The sequence below is a fragment of the Geotrypetes seraphini genome, chromosome 5, assembly GCF_902459505.1.
Source record: "Geotrypetes seraphini chromosome 5, aGeoSer1.1, whole genome shotgun sequence".
NCBI classification, from domain to species: domain Eukaryota; kingdom Metazoa; phylum Chordata; class Amphibia; order Gymnophiona; family Dermophiidae; genus Geotrypetes; species Geotrypetes seraphini.
This window is the reverse complement of record NC_047088.1, coordinates 87212487-87234190: the sequence shown is the minus strand read 5'-3', so window position 1 is coordinate 87234190 and position 21704 is coordinate 87212487. Positions and strand designations below refer to the sequence as shown.

Here is a 21704-nt window from a genome sequence, read left to right as displayed (position 1 = left end):
TTCCATTTTTTTGACTTCCTTCTTTCATTAATATACAGTGGTGCCTCACACAACGAACTTAATTCGTTCCAGGAGCAAGTTTGTTATGCGAAAAGTTCGTTATGTGAAACGCGTTTTCCCATAACAATACATGTTAAAAAAATAATTCGTTCTGTAGCATAAAATATGCTAAGATGACATAAAAAAAGATAAATTTTTGGTTATTATTTTTATTTAGATACATCTAAAAACATAATTGTTTTTTAAAACAACACACATTTTTTAAATTTAAAGACAGACTAAGTAGAGTCTAATTTTACAGTGAGAGGGCAGAGTCTCAGCGGCAAAAACTGGGACTTAACTGTTCATTTTTTTTTTTTTTTTTCTACCGTGTTTCCCCGATGATAAGGCAGGGCCATCAAATAAGACAGCCCCCCCTTTTTAGAAAAAATGTAAAATAAGGCACCCCCCCCGCAAATAAGCCACCCACCGATACCTGCGCTTACCCGAATCGGGTGGTACGGTGGGTGACTCCGTGTGGTCCCTGGCACCCCCGACACGATCGGGGCAAGAGGGAGCTCAAGCCCTCTTGCCCCCCCGACTCCCCGACACGATCGGGGCAAGAGGGAGCTCAAGCCCTCTTGCCCCCCCGACTCCCCGACCCGATCGGGGCAAGAGGGAGCCCAAGCCCTCTTGCCCCCCCGACTCCCCGACACGATCGGGGCAAAAGGGAGCTCAAGCCCTCTTGCCCCCCCGACTCCCCGACACGATCGGGGCAAAGGGAGCCCAAGCCCTCTTGCCCCGCCGATTCCCCAACTCCCCGACAATATCGGGCCAGGAGGGAGCCCAAGTCCTCCTGGCCACGGCGACCCCCTAACCCCACCCTGCACTACATTACGGGCAGGAGGGATCCCAGGCCCTCCTGCCCTCGACGCAAACCCCCCCTCCCCCCAACGACCGCCCCCCCCCCAAGAACCTCCGACCGCCCCCCCAGCCGACCCGCGACCCCCCTGGCCGACCCCCACGACACCCCCAACCCCCTTCCCCGTACCTTTCTGTAGTTGGCCGGACAGACGGGAGCCAAACCCGCCTGTCCGGCAGGCAGCCATCGACGGAATGAGGCCGGATTGGCCCATCCGTCCCAAAGCTCCGCCTACTGGTGGGGCCTAAGGCGCCTGGGCCAATCAGAATAGGCCCGGGAGCCTTAGATCCCTCCTGGGGGCAGGGCCTGAGGCACATGGTCGGGTTGGGCCCATGTGCCTCAGGCCCCGCCCCCAGGAGGGACCTAAGGCTCCCGGGCCTATTCTGATTGGCCCAGGCGCCTTAGGCCCCACCAGTAGGCGGAGCTTTGGGACGGATGGGCCAATCCGGCCTCATTCCGTCGTTGGCTGCCTGCCGGACAGGCGGGTTTGGCTCCCGTCTGTCCGGCCAACTACAGAAAGGTACGGGGAAGGGGGTTGGGGGTGTCGTGGGGGTCGGCCAGGGGGGTCGCGGGTCGGCTGGGGGGGCGGTCGGAGGTTCTTGGGGGGGGGCGGTCGTTGGGGGGAGGGGGGGTTTGCGTCGAGGGCAGGAGGGCCTGGGATCCCTCCTGCCCGTAATGTAGTGCAGGGTGGGGTTAGGGGGTCGCCGTGGCCAGGAGGACTTGGGCTCCCTCCTGGCCCGATATTGTGTGGGGAGTTGGGGAATCGGCGGGGCAAGAGGGCTTGGGCTCCTTTTTGCCCCGATCGTGTCGGGGAGTCGGGGGGGCAAGAGGGAACCAGGCAGAGAGAGGGCAGTTAAGCGCAGTGCCTGCGCGGAAGGATGCAGCTCGGGCGACTTCGTTGTGTGAAACGAAGTTCGTTGTACGGATCAAGACATAAAGTTCGTTGTGCGCAGCGTTCGCTGTGCGAGGCGTCCGTTATGCGAGGCACCACTGTATTAGAAAAAAATTTTGTCATCTTTTTTATATTTCTTGCCATTTGATCTTTCGCCAGACATCTCTCTCTCAGCTTCTTTCAATTTCATCTGGTATTCATAAGAACATAAGAAGTGCCATCTCCGGAACAGACCCTAGGTCCATCTAGTCCGGCGATCCGCACATGCAGAGGTCTCGCCAGGTGTACCCTGGCATAGTTTTAGTCCCCATATCACTCTAAGCTTCTCATGTGCATCTAGCTTACCCTTACCTATGTCACCTTATGCCACTCCTTGAGATTTTTTTTATATATCATGAATGCCATCTCTTTTGCCTTTATTTTTCCTACACTAGTTTGGAGAACAATATCAGTTTCCTTTTTCTCTTGGTTTTATTTCTTTTCTTCATATAAAGATCGGAAGCCATTTTTATTGTTCCTTTCAGCTTGGATCACTGTTTTTCCACTTCTCTTATGTCCTCCCCCATTTTACTAAAGGCCACATGTTTGAAATCCAGCACTTTGAGTTTTGTATGGCTGTCCTCCACTTCAGCTGTTAAATCAAACCAAAATGTTTGATGATTGCTACTTCCCAGATAGGAACCCACTCGGACATTAGAGACACTTTCCCCATTTGTGAGCACCAGATCCAGTATCGCTTTTTCCCTCATGGGTTCCATCACCATTTGTCTGAGCACAACCCCTTGAAAGGCATCCACAATCTATCTACTTCTTTCCGATTCTGCAGATGGAACTTTCCAATCCGCATCCAGCAGGTTGAAATCACCCAGCAACAGTACCTCCCCTTTCTTTCCCACTTTTGAATATCTGCAACCAGATCTTTATCAATTTGCTGCAATTGAGTCAGAGGTCTGTATCGCTCTATGGTATGACTACAACTTGAATACTGTTTGCAGTTCTGGTCGCTGTATCTCAATAAAGATATTAGAAAAGGTACAGAGAAGGGCGACAAAAGTGATAAAAGATATGGGATGCCTTCCACATGAGGAAAGGTTAAAGCAGCTAGGGCTCTTCAGCTTGGAGAAGCAACAGCTCAGGGGTGAAATGATAGAGGTCTATAAAATACTGAATGAAGTGAAAAAGGTAGATGTGAAACGCTTGTTCACTCTTCCAAAAATACTAGGACTAGGGGGCATGTGATAAAACTGCTAAGAAGTAGATTTAAAACAAACTGGAGAAAATATTTCTTCACACAATGTGTAATTAAACTCTGGAATTCATTGCCAGTGAATGTAACGAAATCAGTTAGCTTGGCGGGGTTTAAAAAAGGCTTGGATAATTTCCTAAAAGAGAAGTCCATAGGCCATTATTGAGATGGCTTGGGGAAATCCACTGCTTAACCTAGGATAAGCAGCATAAAATGTGTTTACTACTTGGGATCTAGCTAGGTACTTAGGACCTAGGTTGGCCACTGTTGGAAACAGGTTACTGGGCTTGATGGACCTTCGGTCTGTCCCAGTATGGCAATTCTTATGTCTGCAGACAACACCAATGTAGATAGAAGTTCCATTTTCTCTGTTCAAAGTGATCCATATCACTTCTTCCATTCTCCAGGCCCCCTGCATTTCAGTCGCTTACGGTAAATATTGGTCTTTATATTGAGAGCTACTTCTCTGCCTTCTTGAACATCTCTGTCCTTCCTAAAAAGATTATAGCCCAGTATGTTTGCGTCCCATCCATGGGAATCACAGAACCACAATCTCTGTGGTAGTAACAATATCCAAGTCTACCTTTAACATCAGGGCTTGCAGATAATGAATTTTGATGCTTAGACTGTAAGCATTGGTGGTTCTTGCTTTCCAGCTACCTTTCAGTGGCAATCTCATTTTATATATAGTTTTTTGTTTAGTCTCACTTTCTGTTGCATTGCTAAGAAGTGAATTGCTAGCATTGTTGTCTACATTGCTGACTTTACCACTATCACATCTTGTCTTTTGCTGGGGGTGGCCACTGAAAGCATCCTGCTTTCATATGCCACCCCCACCTTATAGTTTAAATGCCTAGAAACATACTGACCAAGGCCCAGATTCTCTAAAAGGCGCCGTTGTTAGCGGATGCCTTAAAAGTCGCTGCTGATCGTGTGTCAGTCATGCAACAGCGCTGTTTAGAGAATCACGCCTCCAGCAAAGTTAGGTGCTGGAAATGTAGGATTTGGTTTTTAAGGCCTACATTTCTGACACCTACCTTTAGCATGAATCGCGCCTAAGAAGGCGCTTTACCACACCTAATGCCACTTCTGGCATTAGTCACGCCTAAAGTGGCATTAGGCCCCATAAAGCGCATATGTAGGTACGATTTCAATGTCTTTTTTAGGCCCCAGTAGGTGCCTGGAAAATCATTTTAAAAAACATTTTTTAAACAGTGTTTATTACTTAACTTAGGCATCAGTATGTTAAGGTAGCATTTATAGAATATGGGTCTAAATTTCTCAGCAAGGATTCTTTTTCCTGTCATAGTAAAATATAGCCCATCATTACAATATAGTCTCTTGTTTTTTTTCCATGTATTACCCCATCCTCCTATGTATCAAAAGCCTTCTTAATGACACCAGGCTTTGAGTCACCTATTCAAGTTCTCAGTATTTTGTACTCTTTTCTCTCTCTCTTTCCATAAGTAGGTAGTACTTTAAAAAAAGCTACAGTCTTTACAAAAGGTTTTACCCCTCCCTCAGCTCCCAAAAATCTTTCTGCGCCACAAGTGAGGTATTGTTGGCCAAGTCACTTGTTCCCAGGTACATAATATCAACGTTAGAATTCTTAGTTTCTTCCCTAATTATAGTCAGTATTTTGCCCAGCACTTCTGGTAGACAAGAATCCTGAAAAGCAATTCACTATTTTGGGCTCCATAACCTGTGTTCCAAGGTTAATGTCTCTGATGATGGAATCCCCTAGCAGCAATAATTTTCTGTTTTTAGCTTTTTTTATTTGTACTTTGTACTTAACTTACCTTCACTAGTCCAGTTCCATCTCAGTTCTTTTTTCTTTAGTGTCGCAATGCCCTAATGGAACAAAGAAATTCTATAGGGGCAATAATTATGTTGATGGATGTTTCTGTGTTATATGTCGCAGTCTACCTGAACCTACTGTTACCCATTTATTTCTGGGTTGTTTTATTCTTTGAGACAGTGGTGGTAAATTGATACGATTTTGTGGAGTGATAGAAGCTGCTTTAATTACATCCAATTCCTGCTTAAGTTTACAGAGCTCCTCTTTAATTCTAGCATGCTGAAGACAGATGGGGCAAGCTTTAAGCCTCCAGATGGTGTGCCTTGGAACTAAAGCACCACAGTGAGTATACTGAATAAAAGTCATCTTGATTGGTTGGAATGGAAATTGACAGAGTATTTATGAGTAGCAAGCCCAGGGTGGGGTGAGACTAAGTCCCAGTTAGTCACCAAGTTCCCTATCAAACAATTCAATAGGAGAGGCTAGCAATAAGATACTGTCTGCTGGAATCTAATTTTTCTCTTTATAAATCCAATTATTCCTAATAAATCTAACAATTTCTGCACTATAATATCTTTCTGCACATTAAATCAGCTGCTAAGACTAAAAGCTACTTTCTTTTCTAGGACTGGCAATGGAAAATAAACCTTGCAGAGTTTGTCCACAGTTCAGGAATCAAATTAGGAAGTTTTAAATAGTTAGCAGTATGAAAGACAAGAGTCAGTTTGAAAAGTCTATCTCCTCTAATACCAGAGCTAGGCAGAGAAAGGAGAGAAAACTTTATCAGAGCTAGGCAGCTTAGAGAAAGGATTTCAGAGCTAGCATAGTTTAGAGAAGAATATCATGTAGCAAAACCTATAACCAGACAGTTGAGATATTTAAGAATAAATCAAAAAACAATTTCCAGGTTCGGGTCCTTGCAGGAAAATATCTACTGTAATTACGGTATGTACTGAGTACAAATTGTACTGAATACAAACCATCCAAGGGGTTTCACATATTCTGTCAGCACAGGATAATTACATGGTACATAAGGAGTTCTCTGGGGAGGCCCACCACCCCTACAAAGAGCACCATTGCACTCCACCTGCCCACACAGGGACTCCCACAAAAAGGCCAGTTCTAAAAAAGACTGATGAGCATTTTTCTGAAAAGAAATGGAAACCATCTTCAAGGACACAGATACCTGCTGACAGAAGTCATCGCTTATTTAAGAACTCTGGATGCTAAACATGGCAATAAAAGATGACCCTGATGTTTCTGTACCTGTTAATTTGTTCAGTATATTCCTCAGAGCTTCATATTGCACAGGGATATTGTTAACACCCTTTTGCAGATCAGAAGAAACTGTTGGCGACAACTGAATTCTTGCATGTTCACATCTAACAAAAAAATAAATATTTGTTGTTACCTTTAAATATTTTTGTGATGAGATAAAGAGTTATTTAATTAGAGTTCATACAAATAGCTACAGAATTAGCAGCAACAGTACAAACTTCCACTATGCTCTGCTTAGGATTGCCAACATTTATAAAACAAGAAACACAGCAGACCAGCTAGTGAGCCTCCTCTTCAACTGTAGTTCTCCCTCCTCTTCACAGGCCTACTCCCCCAGGACCTCAACTGCCCTGTGGACATCTCTTCTTAGGGAAGATACTAGTTGTAGGTCCACCAATGGAGGCAACAGCAGCAGTAAAAGCTGTAAAGGTATGTTGACTGGAACTGAGGCCACCAAGGGACCTAGAACTGGAGGATGTACCAGCTCAGATGTCTCATGACTGTCGCCACCTCCTCTGCACAGGGCTAGGAAAAACCTCTGCTCCATAAGATAAAGTCTGTGGGGAAAGGGAAGGAAGAAGGCAATGCTGCTCTGGAGACCAGCACTCTGCAAATATTGGAAATTTAAAGATTCTACCAGATGCCATCCTCCCTTAATCAATAATGTCATGACAAGTGAATTATCAGCCAGTTGGCAACGCTAACTTTGCCTTGAAAAGAGGAGACCGAGAGGGAACATGATTGAAACATTCAAGATATTGAAGGGAATTGACTTAGTAGAGAAAGAGAGATTGTTTACCCTTTCCAAGGTGGAGAGAACGAGAGGGAACTCTCTAAAGTTAAAAGGGGATAGATCCTTACAAACGTAAGGAAGTTCTTCTTCACCCAGAAAGTGGTAGAAATCGGGAATGCTCTTCCAGAGGCTGTTATAGGGGAAAGCACCCTCCAGGGATTCAAGAAAAAGTTAGATAAGTTCCTGCTGAACCAGAACATATGCAGGTAAGACTAGACTCAAATAGGGCACTGGTCTTTGACCTAAGGGCCGCCATGCGAGTGGACTGCGGGGCACAATGGACCACTGGTCTGACCCAGCAGCAGCAATTCTTATGTTCTTAACCAGAGAAAACATCTTACAAGCAGCCACAGTGCAAACTTAACACTAAATATTGTCCCACAGTCTTGCCAATGACCTGTAAACTTACTGACAGTTTAAAATACTGTATGATGAGACAAATTTTCAGTATGGCCATATCTCCATAATATTATATGGACAAAATTCTCCTACAGAATTATAGGTATATCAGTGCCACCAATGAATATGCATTTATAGCTTTATATGAATATCTTATCCATATAAAGTTATACCTGCTATTCGCATGTCAGTGCCTACTCATATGCAGATAACTTACATGGAAAGCTGCTAAATATCATCACTATCCATATAAGGTTTTGTTCAGGCCCTGTCCCATTCTAAATCCTGTCCAAAATTAAAGCAGCAAATTTTGGCATGACAATTTTAAAATACGACTTTTGAATATGACCTTGACAGTCCCAAACGTTCTATAGAAATAATTTCATGTCAGCAAAAACACCTTGAGAGAGCAGTAGTCAAGTTCCGGCCTGTGTATCCTATGGACCCAAGCTCTGCAAGGCTGCAAAGCTTAGAAGTTCATTGATTCATTTCAGCCCCTATATGTGTGCATCTGCACATGACAAGATGTCCAGATTTATCCGGACATGTCCTCTTTTTAGAGGACTGTCCAGGTGTCCTGATGGGTTTTCAAAACCTGGCAGTTTGTCTGGGTTTTGAAAATCATTGAGCTAGGGGCTACATCTGGAGAGGATGTTATGCTGTATATAAAGTTTTTTAATAAACAAACATCTGCACATACACGGATGTGACACGTTGACATCATCATGTTGCATCTGCACATGTGTAGATGCCCGCCAGATGGGGTTTGTATGGGGACGGAGTTGGAAGGCAGAATGTTGCAGGGCTATGGGCAGAATGGGGCGGGGTTGTGGGTGGAATAGAGCAGGGCCAGAGCAGAATGGTGCCGGGCCATGTGTGTCTTTTTTTAGGACAAAGTATATGACATAGTATATGTGCATTGCATTTGGCCGCTAGCAGGTGCAGCACCATGGGAATCAAAAGTAACTAGGTGAAGCTGAGGAGAAGCCTAATGGTCAGAGCAGTGAGCTGAGAACCAGTGAGGCCTAGTTCAGATTCCACTGCAGCTCCTTGTGAACTTGATCAACTCTCAATTGTCTCATTAGCGTTTTATGGCGCTGCTCCGTCTGCACAACAGTCATTTTGCGACTTGTTTATAGACACGTATACTGTTTTTAGTCTACATTTTTATCTGAGACTTTGATATACAACAGGACCCCTGAGGAAGGCGTGTTCACCAAAACATGGACTGTGTAGGGCAGACATGGGCAACTCCAGTTCTCGTGGGCCAGAATCCAATCGGGTTTTCAGAATTTCCCCAATGAATATGCATGAGATCTATTTGCATGCACTGCTTTCAATGCATATTCATTGGGGAAATCCTGAAAACCTGACTGGATTCCGGCCCTCGAGGACCAGAGTTGCCCATGTCTGGTATAGGGTCTGGTAGGACCAACATATGTGGACTATCATATTTGCATTTGTATTTATTTTATTGTGAAGAGTGATAAATAAATCATCTTTCAAAACATCCTCATCCACAGTTTTTTGTTCTTATCATGTTCTTATTTCGATTTCTATCCCATTCTCCCAGAAGCTCAGAACGGGTTACAAGTAGACATTCACAATCGTTTGAAAACAGACTAGTCATGACAACAAATAGGTTACAGTAGACAATAACGGAGCTTATTCTAGAGACCAGACTGGTCACAGCGAAGAGTACTAGGAGAAGCATATTGAGGAGGCAGGTTTTAATGGTCCGATTGGCGGAAGAGGAAAGTCTTTACTGCTCTGCGGAAGGTCATTAGTGAGTCTAGTGACCTGATCTGTGTGGGTAGTCGGTTCCATAGCTGAGGTAGGAAATGGCTGTAGGATCTTTTGTATGCCGTACTCATTCGGAGGGATCTCCCTGCGGGAATGCTGAGTCTTTATTCTGCTTTTTAGAGGTCTGTCCGGGTGTCTGGATGGATTTTCAAAACCCAACAGTTGGTCTGAATTTTGGAAAGCCCCAAGCTCAGGGCCATGTCTGGAGAGCCTCTGAGCGCACACGGATGTGACATGATGATGTCATATGCATGTGAACATGTGTGACATCATTGCATCGTATCCGCGCATGCTTGGAGGCCCTCCAGATGCGGCCCACACTCGGGGAAGAAGAGATGAGGTTTGTGTGGGGGCGGGGTTGGGGATAGGGATGGAATGAGGCAGGGCTGGGACAGAACAGGGCAGGGCCACATGCCCTTTGTTTTTTTTATTCATGAATAAATCTGGTAGCCCTATCTTAGGTAAATCCTCAGATTAGGAGCCCTCCAGGGAGAGAAAAATACTTATATACAGTGCTTTGATAACTTTTGGGCTTGCTTGCATTATGTAAGAAAAAAATATTTGCAGACAGAAACAGCATATAAATAATCTCAAACTCTTACTCTTGTGAGGGAAGAAAATACCTTAGATCACTTCAAAGGCCTTCTTAAGAGCCATCTGTTTAAAGAAGCCTTTAATATCTAATCCCTTTTCATTCCTTCTCACATCAATCTGTCCAAAGAAACAAGAGGCAGTATTTACCCTCATTTTGTCCTTCCCTTTAATGTTTTCTATTCTTTTAATTAATGTTGTTTTATCTTCCTTTTGTTATTATTTGTATTGTTATTGGTGTTTTTTACTTTCACCCCTTACATTTTAATTGTAAACTCGCTTAGAAATTTGATAAGTGACAGAATCAAATTGTAATAAAAACTTGAAACATCCACCAAAGAGGTGTATTGGGTTGGTCCCAGCATACGAGCTGGAAAACAGAGCCAAATCAGCACATGGTGAGGAAGATCAGCTTTCCCAAACATAAGACAAGATTTCGCTCATGGCCAAGAGAAGCTCAGTGCTTTATTATTCCCTTTTGATTACTCACCCTATGAGTAATCAAATGGGAATAATAGCTACTTATAAAACAAAAAAAACGCAATACTCAAATTCAACAATACAGTCAACAAATAACATCCTATCCAATGAATGACATAAAACAGCAGCATAATCAAGTCTTTAACAGCAATATATTAGTTTGCAGTCCTTTGACCGAAATGCATTATAGTCCTGAGACAAAGGGTACCATGAGTGCATAAAAGAGTGAATCTCAGCAAAGAAAATGCACAAAGTCATAGCACAACATGTTCATAAAGTTAGTTTGGGTTTTTTTCCCCAAGATATTTTATTGAAAAATATAATTAAAAATACAATAAATATTCAACATATTTCAATAACATATTTGAACTTAATTATATAAAGAACACAACACAAGAAAATATGAAATACAAAATGTGGAAGCACAGTGCATTTAAAAGAGCAAATTAAATTTACACACCACTTTCATCAAAAGAAGGATTCAATGTATACAGTTGAATTATTAACAAAACCCCTGGCAGCTTGTCCGTAAAAATATAATTTCATGGGTTGGCAAACCTGCTACATCAGTATACAACAGTGCAAGCTTCCTAAACAAACTCTACCTTGTACAGAGATCTTGCTCTTAGAGTATAATGGAGATAACCAGTGACGCAAAGGCCCCAATTCTATAAACAGCGCCTGGCGGCATTTAACAGCTAGGTGTCATTCAGCACAGCTGTCAGTGAACCACTGGGCATCTTTTATAGAAAAGCGTACCTAAGTTGACTTAGGACCCAGTAGGTATAATAATGCTAAGTGTATATAAGGGTTTTCCTGGACTAATTTACCGGCACCTAACACTGGCGCCTACAGACACCTAAATTATTCCACGCCCATTCTCCATCCCTAATCACGTCCACTTTTCAGGTAGGTGCCAGTAAGCGCCTTGATATAGGCACTACTAGGCGTCTGTGTGGAACTTAAATTAATATTTTTAATTGGATTTTAAAGATGTTTTCAGTTACCACGCCAATTAACAGATCTTGAGTTAAACGCAGAATTCAGTGCCACAAATCTAGCTACCTAGCACCTTCTAGCCTAGATACTATTTATAGAATCAGGGCCAAAATGCTGATAAAGTATTGTGAGAAAAGCTTGAAGATGAAGAGAGAACTAATAGCAACTTGTATAAAATATTTTCTTATAGAGAGTTAAGAATGTTGAGGTACCTGAGTAAGAGGCTCTTCACGTCCTAGAAGGGAAAGAAAGAGAAGAGGCAGTGAGGGCAGGTTATTATTCTCAGACAGTAACACAGATACATCTTGCTCCAGCTGCTTAGAATAGCAGTTGAGGACAATAACTTATTATTTATATAGCGCTACCAGGCTTAAACAGCACCGTATATTGTACATGCAAGAGACGGTCCTTGCTCAGAAGAGCTTACAATCTAATTATGACAGACACAAAGAGGGGGCTATAGGTGGTAGGGCACTATTAAGGGAATGACAGACAGATATAATGGTTGGATCTGTGTTCAAACGCTGCTTCAAATAAGTGTGTTTTTAGTCTGGCTTTGAATACTGCCAGAGACGGAGCCCAATGTAGGGAGCCAGATAGGTTGTTCCAAGCATGCAGTACAGCAAGGTTGAAGGGACAGAGACAGGAGTTGGCAGTAGAGGAGAAGGGTACAGACAGGGCTGGATTAAAGGATAGGCCCAAGAGGCACGAGCCTAGGGCCCAAAATAGTCAGGGGGCCCCAGGGCCGGCGTTAGGAGATGGCAAACAGATCAGCTGCCCTAGGCTCCACAGCTCAAGGGGGCCCCGCTATCCATGCAGCTCACTGAGCTGCCATTAGCCCTGCCTTTGGACTGCTAAAACAAAGAATCCACTCTTTAAAAATCACAATCTAAATTCATTCAATATTATGTCAATGTAATCTAAATATACCAGTGTCAATTCATGATGCATAATATAAATGCATTCAATACTTTATTTCTAACATCCCTTGTCTACTCATGTACAGAATATCATTGGACAACATTGGCATTTGTTAGACTTTCACTCGGAGTTTAGAAACAAGCCGAGGTTTGCCTTTAAAAGTAGTAAAATCTGGGGAAATGTTTGAAACATCATCCGCTCTTTTCAATCGCTGATGGTGAGATGGGCCATACCCCTTGTGGAAAGTGCAGGTATTGTCAATGCTCAATGAACACTGATTGTATATTTATTCCCAATGTGGATATTCAGTTTAAATTATACCAAAAAACGAATTGTAATTCCACCCAGGTAGTTTATGGTATTTTTTGTCCTTGCCATAAGCTCTATATTGGACAAACTAAGAGAGCCATCAAATTCCGTATTGCTGAATATCATAGCTATATTAGAACTCAGAAAAATGATGCTCCGTTGGTGGACCATTGGGTTCAATTTCATCACTCTTTATCTGATTTGCAGTTTTGTGTCTTCAAACAGTTTGCTACCAATTCTGGGGGGGATATTTCTCGGCTCCTCACCTACCAGGAGGAACGCTTGATTTTTGCATGGCACACTGTGATTCTGAATGGTTTGAATAGAGAGATAGAGTGGCTGATGTTATATTAATAATTATATTCAAAGTCATTTTTTCAGCTGTTTAATTGTCGTCTGTGATTTGTTTGATTTTTAAGTTAATTCAGCTGTTTTCATCATCATGCTGTTTTTTACTTAATGCACCGCCCTCTCTCCACCGTCATGACGTTTGCCTGGCGGTTGCAATCTTTGCTCCTGGTTAAGTCAGCTTCTATTTCTTGCCCGGTATGATTGCTTTTATTTATGTTTATATTGTTTGTTTCGGAAAAGTCAGTATGTTAGTTTATTTTGGTTATGTTGGTGTGTTTTTGTGCTATATCCTTTTCCCAGTACGATTCTTCCTCTTTTTTTTTTTGTTTCAATATCTTTATTAACAATTGCAAAGGAACATACATCCATGGGCAAAACAGCCGAAACAGAGCCATCGACAACAGTCGGAAACAACAGAAAAGAGAAGGCCAACCAGATAAATACACTATACAAAAGACCCCATGGGTGCATGCCCATCACAATTGACATTTTGTGTTAATACCCCACCCCAAACAACCACACACCTGCCAGCCCCACGCCCACACCACAAACCACACCAGCCACACCACTCACAATCAATCCAGCATCCCGACAACACCCTCCCATGCACACACACCCACACCACCACAGATGCAGCAACTCCAGGGAACAGAGCGAAAAGACAGAAGGTAAACGAAAGAGAATGAGAAAGGAAAAGACAAAAGCACAAACAACAGCAGCCCCCCCAATAAAGGGAGGGGAGGAGGAAAGAAAGAAGGAAAAAAGAAATCGAGAAGTCAAGAAGTCAAGGGGAGGCGGGCACATCCTCTGCATCCATGCTGGAACAGCCCTTCAACACCCACTGCCACAAATCGCGGTAACAACGATGATTCAGGTTCCCAGACGAAGGAACTCGCTGAAGTTCATACCGCCCCACATCAGCCAACCGAGCCCGCCACATCGGGAAGGAGACCACAGAATCGCCCACCCAGTGCTTTAACAGGAGCTTTTTCACCACCAAGACAGCTATGTAAAGAACCCTGCATTGAGGGAGTGTAAGCCCCCCCTCAATTAATGCACTTTGATCGCCCAAAAGCAAAAAGCCATAGGACCAGGGCACATCTCGTTGGAGAACGCTCTCTAGAAAAGGGAGAGCGCGCAACCATACAGCAGCGGAAGGGCACTCCAAGAAATGGTGAGTAAGGGAGCCCACAGACCGATGGTACTTGATACAGACTAGAGAATGACACGGTGACGGTTTACCCGCGGCCACCGCATTTAAGCCGCGGGTCACCGCCGAAAACGGGGAAGAAAAATAGAAGTCGCTGCGGTGACGGGGACAAGGCCATTCACCGACCGCAGAAACGGTGAACAGGTTTGTCCCCGCGGGCCAATGTACCCCCTTCTAGAAACCGCTATTTACCTGTGTTTCACCGTGCTCCTCATTTGTCAGATCACCCCCTCCCGACAATCGCAGCAGAAGGGTACCCAACCCCTCCTGCCGGTCCTCCCAATGGCCTCCCCTAAGATCGCCGGCAGGAGGGTACCCAACCCCTCCTGCTGGACCCCCCCCCCCAACGAACCCTCCCACCCCGGAACCCCCTTAGTCTTACTTTCCAAGTTGGACCGGACAGCTCCTCGCTCGTCTGGCCAGCAGGCCTGCCTCCGTCCAAATGAGGCGGGCCCGCCCCTCCCCTCCCCTGCCTAACCCACAGGATCCTAGGGCCTGATTGGCCCAAGCACCTAAGGCCCCTCCTATAGCGGGAGTGGCTTTAGGTGCCTAGACCAATCAGGCCCTAGGATCCTGTGGGTTGGGCAGGGTAGGGGCGGGCCCGCCTCATTTGGACGGAGGCAGGCCTGCTGGCCAGATGAGCGAGGAGCTGTCCGGTCCAACTTGGAAAGTAAGACTAAGGGGGTTCCGGGGTGGGAGGGTTCGTTGGGGGGGGGGGGTCCAGCAGGAGGGGTTGGGTACCCTCCTGCCGGCGATCTTAGGGGAGGCCATTGGGAGGACCGGCAGGAGGGGTTGGGTACCCTTCTGCTGCGATTGTCGGGAGGGCCGTTGGGGGGGTCTACAGGAGGGGTTGGGTGCCCTCCTGCCGTGATCGCTGGGGGGAGGGGAGACTTGCAGCACTGCTTATACAGCGACTCTGGCTGTGAGGAACTACAGTAAGGCCAGTGTTGAACAGACTTCATAGTATGAACCAACAGGTTTCTTTTTGTCCTGATGAATTCAGCTCTGTATATATTTTCTGAGACAGTCTATATAAATAGGAATCTATCTGGCTGTGAGGAACTACAGTAAGGCCAGTGTTGAACAGACTTCTATGGTCTTTGTTCCATGTGTGGTAAGACAGATTAGGATGTGTTAGATAGGGCTTCAACAGCAATTTCAGTAGTTGGAACATTAGAACAAAGTCAGGCAGATTTCTACAGTGTGTGTCTCATGTATGGCAAGACAGATTAGAATATGCTTCAATGGCAACTCCAGTAGTTGAGACTTAAAGAGAACACCAAGCAGACTTCTACGCTCTGTGTCCCTTCATGGGTTCTAATTTTGGCCATTGGGGTTCCTTGGAATAATTGTACCTAAGGGGTGATGGAAGATTAGTGATTGAAAAATTGTATGAAAAATAACTATTTTAAATTTAGTGATCAAAATGTGTCAGTTTTGAGAATTTATATTAATTAATTTTTTCTCTGCGTGTTTTGTTTTTGTATAGTTATTAACTAATATTTAACTAAGTTTTAAAGTTTTACAGAATGTTTCCTTTAAACGTAAATAAAGAAAATTATATAAAATCGTACCCGTTTGAGGCTTTTATGTATGTGACGGTGACGGTGACGGGGCGGTGAATGGGGTTGCAGTGGCGGTGACAGGGCGGTGAATGGGATGGCAGTGGCGGTGACGGGGCGGTGAATGGAATGGCGGTGACGGGGCGGTGCAGAGGATGGTGAGACGGGGACGGGGCGGTGACGGGGACCAATTTTTTCACCGTGTCATTCTCTAATACAGACTGCATCCTCCCACAGTCCCATACGAGCACCCTGGGCTCGGGAAATATACGCCCGGTGAAGGATTTTAAACTGCATTTCCCTATAGTCCGTGGACCCCCCCAAGACATGCACAGTGGCAAAGAGATCAAGGAAGGTCTTACGATCCAGAAGAGTGCCAAGTTCAGTCTGCCACTGGGAAGCCAAGCGGTCAATAGATCCCAGGGCCGACGCATTCTTCAGAATCCGATACCAAGTAGCCAACTTATTTGAAACAGGAGAGACCTGGAAAAATTGGACATCCAAGGGCCCACAGAGCCAGGCCTCCCCCCATCGCCGGTCTAATGACAAGTAATAATGCCGGGCCTGGAGGTAAGCCCAAAAAATGATTCTGAGGGAGGTGCCAGTGAGTCCGGAGCTGGGCAAAAGAAGGAAAAGAACCCCCCCCCCCCCCACCGCTAAGATATCCTGGAGAGTTCTACCCCTCCTCCGCTCCCACTGCCGAAACCAAGCATGACCCACGCCCGGAGGAAAGTCAACATTGCCGTACAACTGCAACAGAAGGGAGGCCTCCGGAGATTTCCCCTGCCTCAGCCGCCACCATCGCCACGCACGCCTCAAGGGCAAAAGATACGCAAACTTGGCCCCACCACCCGGTATAGCCGACATCGGAGCGTGCAGAAGCGACAGGACGGAGTGCGGGGCGCACCAGGACTCTACCCATTCCCGAGAAGAGAATCTATAACTGCCCGACCAACCTTCATGAATAAAGCGAAACAGAGCTGCGACATTATAATAATGAAGATCGGGGAGATTCAAACCACCCCTATGTTTATCCAGAGCTAGGGTAGCAGAACTAATACGGGCTCGTTTATGTCGCCAAATGAACGCGGAAATAAGCGACCGAAACAAACGCACCTCTTTATCCGTAACCCAAATGGGCACAGCCTGCAGCAGATACAGAATCTTGGGAAGAAGTACCATCTTAGTCAAGGCCACCCGCCCCCAAACACCCAACGGAAGATCCCTCCATTTATCACACAATTTCCGAATTGCCTCCAGGTGACGGGTCACATTGGAACGGTACAAAAGTTTAAGGTCCGGACTTAAATAAACACCAAGGTAGCGCATCGGCCCCCTCACCGGTGGTATCTCAAGACTCGCATGAAGGGAAGAAGTTCAGATTTATCACAATTAACATGCAGGCCAGAAAGATCCCCAAAGGAACGGACCAAAGCAAGGGCCCGGCCCAAATCTCGTCGAGGTTGATCCAGGTAAAGGAGGATATCATCGGCAAAGAGGTTAATGCGACTCTCCCGGTCTCCAATGCGAATGCCCTGGATATCCGAATCCCCGCGAATCTTAGCCGCCAAGGGTTCAATAGCCAGTACAAAAAGTAGTGGGGATAACGGGCAGCCCTGTCACGTCCCCCGTCCCAAAGCAAACGGGGCAGTAAACTGACTGTTAACCAAAAGTCTCGCCTGCGGCAATATATATAAGCTACTGAACCAATGATGCATAGAGCCCTCAATGCCAAACTGACGTAAAACCCAGAAGAGATATTGCCGAGAAATACTATCAAAGGCCTTCTCCATGTCCAGGCCTACAATGGCTGCGTCGCTCACCAGGCCCCGCCTGGAATGAAGGGCCATCAAAGCTCGAATCAGATTCATGGATGCATATCTGCCCAGCACAAAGTCAGCCTGATCCTCATGAACCAAGAGTGGTAGAAAAGCATTCAGTCCACGCGCCAAAATTGCAGCAAAAAGCTTGGCGTCCTGGTTAAGAAGGGAAATAGGCCGATAAGAGCCCACCTGGGCCGGATCCTTACCCGGCTTAGGCAACAACACAACATGGGCCATATTAGGAGTCCCCAAACCTCGAGACTCGGAGAGCGCATTAAACGCCCCAGCCAAAGCAGGAGAAATCTGATCCGACAGAATCTTGTAATACTCGGAGCCAAACCCATCCGGACCCGGCGCCTTAGTTAATTTAAGCTTCTTAATACCGAGCAATACCTCGTCTGAGCTAATAGGGGTGTTCAATTGCTCCACCTGATCGTCCATCAGCCTAGGGAGCCGGAGCCCCTGAAAAAAAGCATCCCGAGCAGCATCCGAAAATGGGCGGTTAGCATACAAAGATTCATAGAACTGAACAAATTGCTGCTGGATCTGCCGTTCCTGCGTGTAACAGGTGCTCTTAGAGTCCCGGATGGACAAGATGACCTGGCGGGTACGCGGAGGCCTGACCAAATTGGCCAACAGTCTCCCCGTCTTCCCTCCCCAAGCGTACAATTTATAACATTGAAAATAGATATCGCGAGTAGCTCGCTGCGTCAAGATTGTATCTATCTGCCGCCAAACAGTCAACAAGCGATCTTTATCCGCCGCTGAAAGTGATTTACAATGACGTGCCCGAAACTGCCGAAGCTCCCCAGATAATGTCAGGAGCTCCGCGTCCATGGCCTTCCTCCTGCGAGAAAGATAAGCAATTATAAACCCCCGCAGAACTGCCTTGGAAGCCTCCCAATAGGTTATCGGATGAACATCATCTGTATTATTGTGAGAGCTATACTCTAACCACTGTTCCCGAATGTATTTGTGAAATTCGAGATCCCTATATAGGTAACACGGAAATTTCCAATGCCGCTCCTCGGATTCCGACGCAAACAGGAGCTCCAGGACAACTGGTGAATGATCCGACAGGGGAACCTCCTCAACATCTATGCGCGACACCCTGGGGAGCAGAGAGGGCGAAACCAACAGATAATCCAATCTAGCATATACATTATGGGGATGCGAATAAAATGTGTAAGTACGTTCCGTAGGGTGCAAAATCCTCCAAGTGTCCAATAATTGCAACTGACTGAGCAAAAAATTTACCCCCTTAGCTCCATGGTCCCTGGCCCCTGCCTTTGACGGACTACAATCCAGGGCAGGATCCGCAGTAATGATAAAGTCTCCTCCCACCAGCGGTTGGTAATCAGGGTACATGGCTATCTTGGCGAGCAAAGCTGAAAAAAATTTATGATTATACACATTAGGAGCGTACAAATTGCACAATAACCATTTGGACCCCCACAACTCCCCCAGGACTAGAACATAACGCCCGTCCGGATCATGGAGAACCTTGTGGATGTGAAAGGGCAATTGTTTATGCAGAAGAATGGCAACTCCCCGCTTCCTGGAACCGAAGGCAGACGAGCAAACCTCCCCCACCCAGTCTCTCCTCAGCTTCAAATGTTCCGCCTGGGAAAGGTGCGTTTCTTGCACAAAGGCAATATCAGTCCCCTTCCGGCGAAACCAGTTCAATATCTTCTTTCTCTTAATAGGGGAATGAATCCCATCCACATTGAGGGTCGTTATAGTCAACTTAGTCATTCAAAAAGAGTATTTGCAGAAGTCAGAGCAGAAGACAGTGAAATAGCAGAGATGGGTAGCCCCCCAGCTAGGCCTCCCATCCCATAGAACTGAAGTCTGACCCTAGAGCGCTGCACCGCCACCCTCACTGAACACTGCCAAACCCATACACACCACAGCCACACAAACCCACAGGCTACCACCACAAGCTTCCCTCTCCCTACCTCTCCCCACCCCACCCACCCCGCACCACCCCCCCACCCCATCCCCCTAAGAGTCTCAACCCCCAGCCCTCTCCCAGTCTCCCCAACACAGCAAAAAACGGAGAACAGCCCCCCACCCCCGAAGAAATCCATCTCCAGCGCCCCCCCCCCACAAACCCCCTCCCACCCAAGGAAAAGACGAAAAAGAAAAAATACAGAAAACTGCTCTCCCAACGAGTGGAGCAACTAAAGTCCTTTGGATAAGCTCTCCCAAGCCAGAGTCCCCCAGGTCAGGTCTGCTGTCCAATAGCCCCCAGAGGCAGCCTCCCACCAGCATAAGGAAAGAGATCCCCCACAGGCAAACTAAAACAAGAAGGCAGTCAGTGCAGGAAAAGAATAGAGGGATCTCCAGAAACCACTGTAGCCAGTCCAGCCATCAGCCACAGGTCCAGCAGCCGGGACAGATCACGGCCCAATCTTCATGCCCCTCCGATTCCGGAGCTCACCAAGCGGCCCCTCACCGACCGACAGATAGCAGGCAGCCCAACCCCAAGGGGCAGGGAGAGCAGGCCAGCGGGGGGATCAACAGCACTGTCAAAATCGGAAAGTTGCAAAGGCACCACGGTGACTGCAGGCAAAGTTGCAAAGGCACCACGGTGACTGCAGGCAGGTTCTCTCTAGCAGAGCGTTGCAAACAAAGCCAGCAGAGCCACACAAGCACCGCAAGCCGGCAGATTAGACAGCCGCGGGAGCTCCTCCATCGATCCCCTCCGGTAACGAGTCCAGATAACGCTGAGCAGCCGCCCTATCCGGGAAAGTATGGGGTTTCCCCTCTCGCCAAACCCGCAGGGACGCCGGATAGACGAGCGCAAAGCGCACACCCCGCCGATGGAAAGCAGTGCAGAGAGGCGCCATGTCTTTTCGAAGAGAAGCCACGTGGGGGGAGTAATCATTAAAGAGCAGCAGCTTCTTCCCTTCATACTCCAACACACCAGCCCTCCGGTAAGCCTGGATTATTAACTCCTTCTCTCTCCAGTTGAGATATCGGGCGATAGCTGCTCTGGCTCGATTTTTGTCTTCCGTGCGGGGCCCCAGACGATGCACTCTCTCGCACAAAAAGCCCGCCGCCGCCGGCTCCAGTCCCAGCCACGTGGGAAGCCAAACCTGGAAAAAAGCATAGAGCTCATGATCCGCTCTCAGCTCCGGCAGGCCCACCACTCGTATATTATTCCGACGCTGGCGATTTTCCTGATTGTCCAGCCTGCCCGTCAAGGTAGCCACCTGAGCCTGTAAAGCCATGATACTAGTGCGCTCTTGCAGGGCCGCTTCTTCTCTGTCCGAGACCCGCTGCTCCACCGCCGCCAGACGGGTGCTATGGGATTCAAACCGCTCATAGAAGCCCTCCACAGCGGACTGCAGTTTGTGCAGGCGATCCTCCAGGGCTGCTGTGACCATCCTCGATATCTCCTGTGCTCATTCGCCCCATTGAACCAGTGCAGCAGGGGGAGTCGAGGGCGCCACCATTTTAGCCCCAGACACAGCAGATTTAGGTTTTGGTGTCTTCGCAGATTTTACCGGCATCCCAGGTGCCAGCAAGCTCGCAGATCTCAGGGCAGTACTCACAGTCCTAATAAAGGGTCCGGAGCAAACGAAGGTCACCAGACCGCATTATGTAGGAAGTTAAGCGGATTTTAGGGGGCTCAGGATCGGAGAGCTCAGGGAGACACGTCCTACCCAGGCAAACGCATCACATGACCACGATTCTTCCTCTTGGTAAAGAATGTTATCGAAACACGGCTCATGTTGAGGAGGAGGGAATTGGAAGGTCTCGTGGAAGACTGGATGAATTGTTTGTTCATTTTTTATGTTTTTGAACACTACTGGATTACTTCACTGGATTTTTGCACTTGCGCTTTATCAATTCTGATGACTTTGGGATTAGTCTGCACAAGAACTTTTTATAACTTTTCCTCTATTGGATGGCTCAGGACTCCAATTTGCCTCGTTGGCTTTGCTACTGAAGGCTATATAAGCTGAAGTTTGGACCAACTTGAGTTAAGTGATTTTTGAAAATGTGACTATATAATGAATTATTGGATTCCTTTGCCTCATTTAATATTTCTTTTGTCCTTTTTTCAATGTTTGGATATAAGTTAGTATGCTCTTTTTTTAATGAATTGATGATGTTAGAAATAAAGTATTGAATGCATTTATATTATACATCATAAATTGACACTGTTATATTTAGATTACATTGACATAATATTGAATGAATTTAGATTGTGATTTTAAAGAGTGGATTCTTTGTTGTTCATATTTGATTAGATTTGAATCCTCCTATGTTTTGAATATAATTTCTCTCAGTGGTTTTGTTTGTTTGAACTGCTAAAACAAAGACAGAAGCCAGGGGA

The 21704-nt window shown here is 46.2% G+C and overlaps 1 protein-coding gene across 1 annotated transcript in view; it reads right to left on the bottom strand.

Annotated features, from left to right (window-relative positions):
* LOC117360313 overlaps positions 1-21704 on the bottom strand; it is a 298566-nt gene that overhangs the window by 50609 nt on the left and 226253 nt on the right. The window contains exons 12-13 of the mRNA XM_033944008.1: positions 20132-20760; positions 17275-18467 (exon numbers count right to left, since the gene is read on the bottom strand). Of these exons, the coding sequence (XP_033799899.1) occupies positions 17275-18467; positions 20132-20760 (1822 nt within the window). The remainder of the gene's footprint in view (positions 1-17274; positions 18468-20131; positions 20761-21704) is intronic.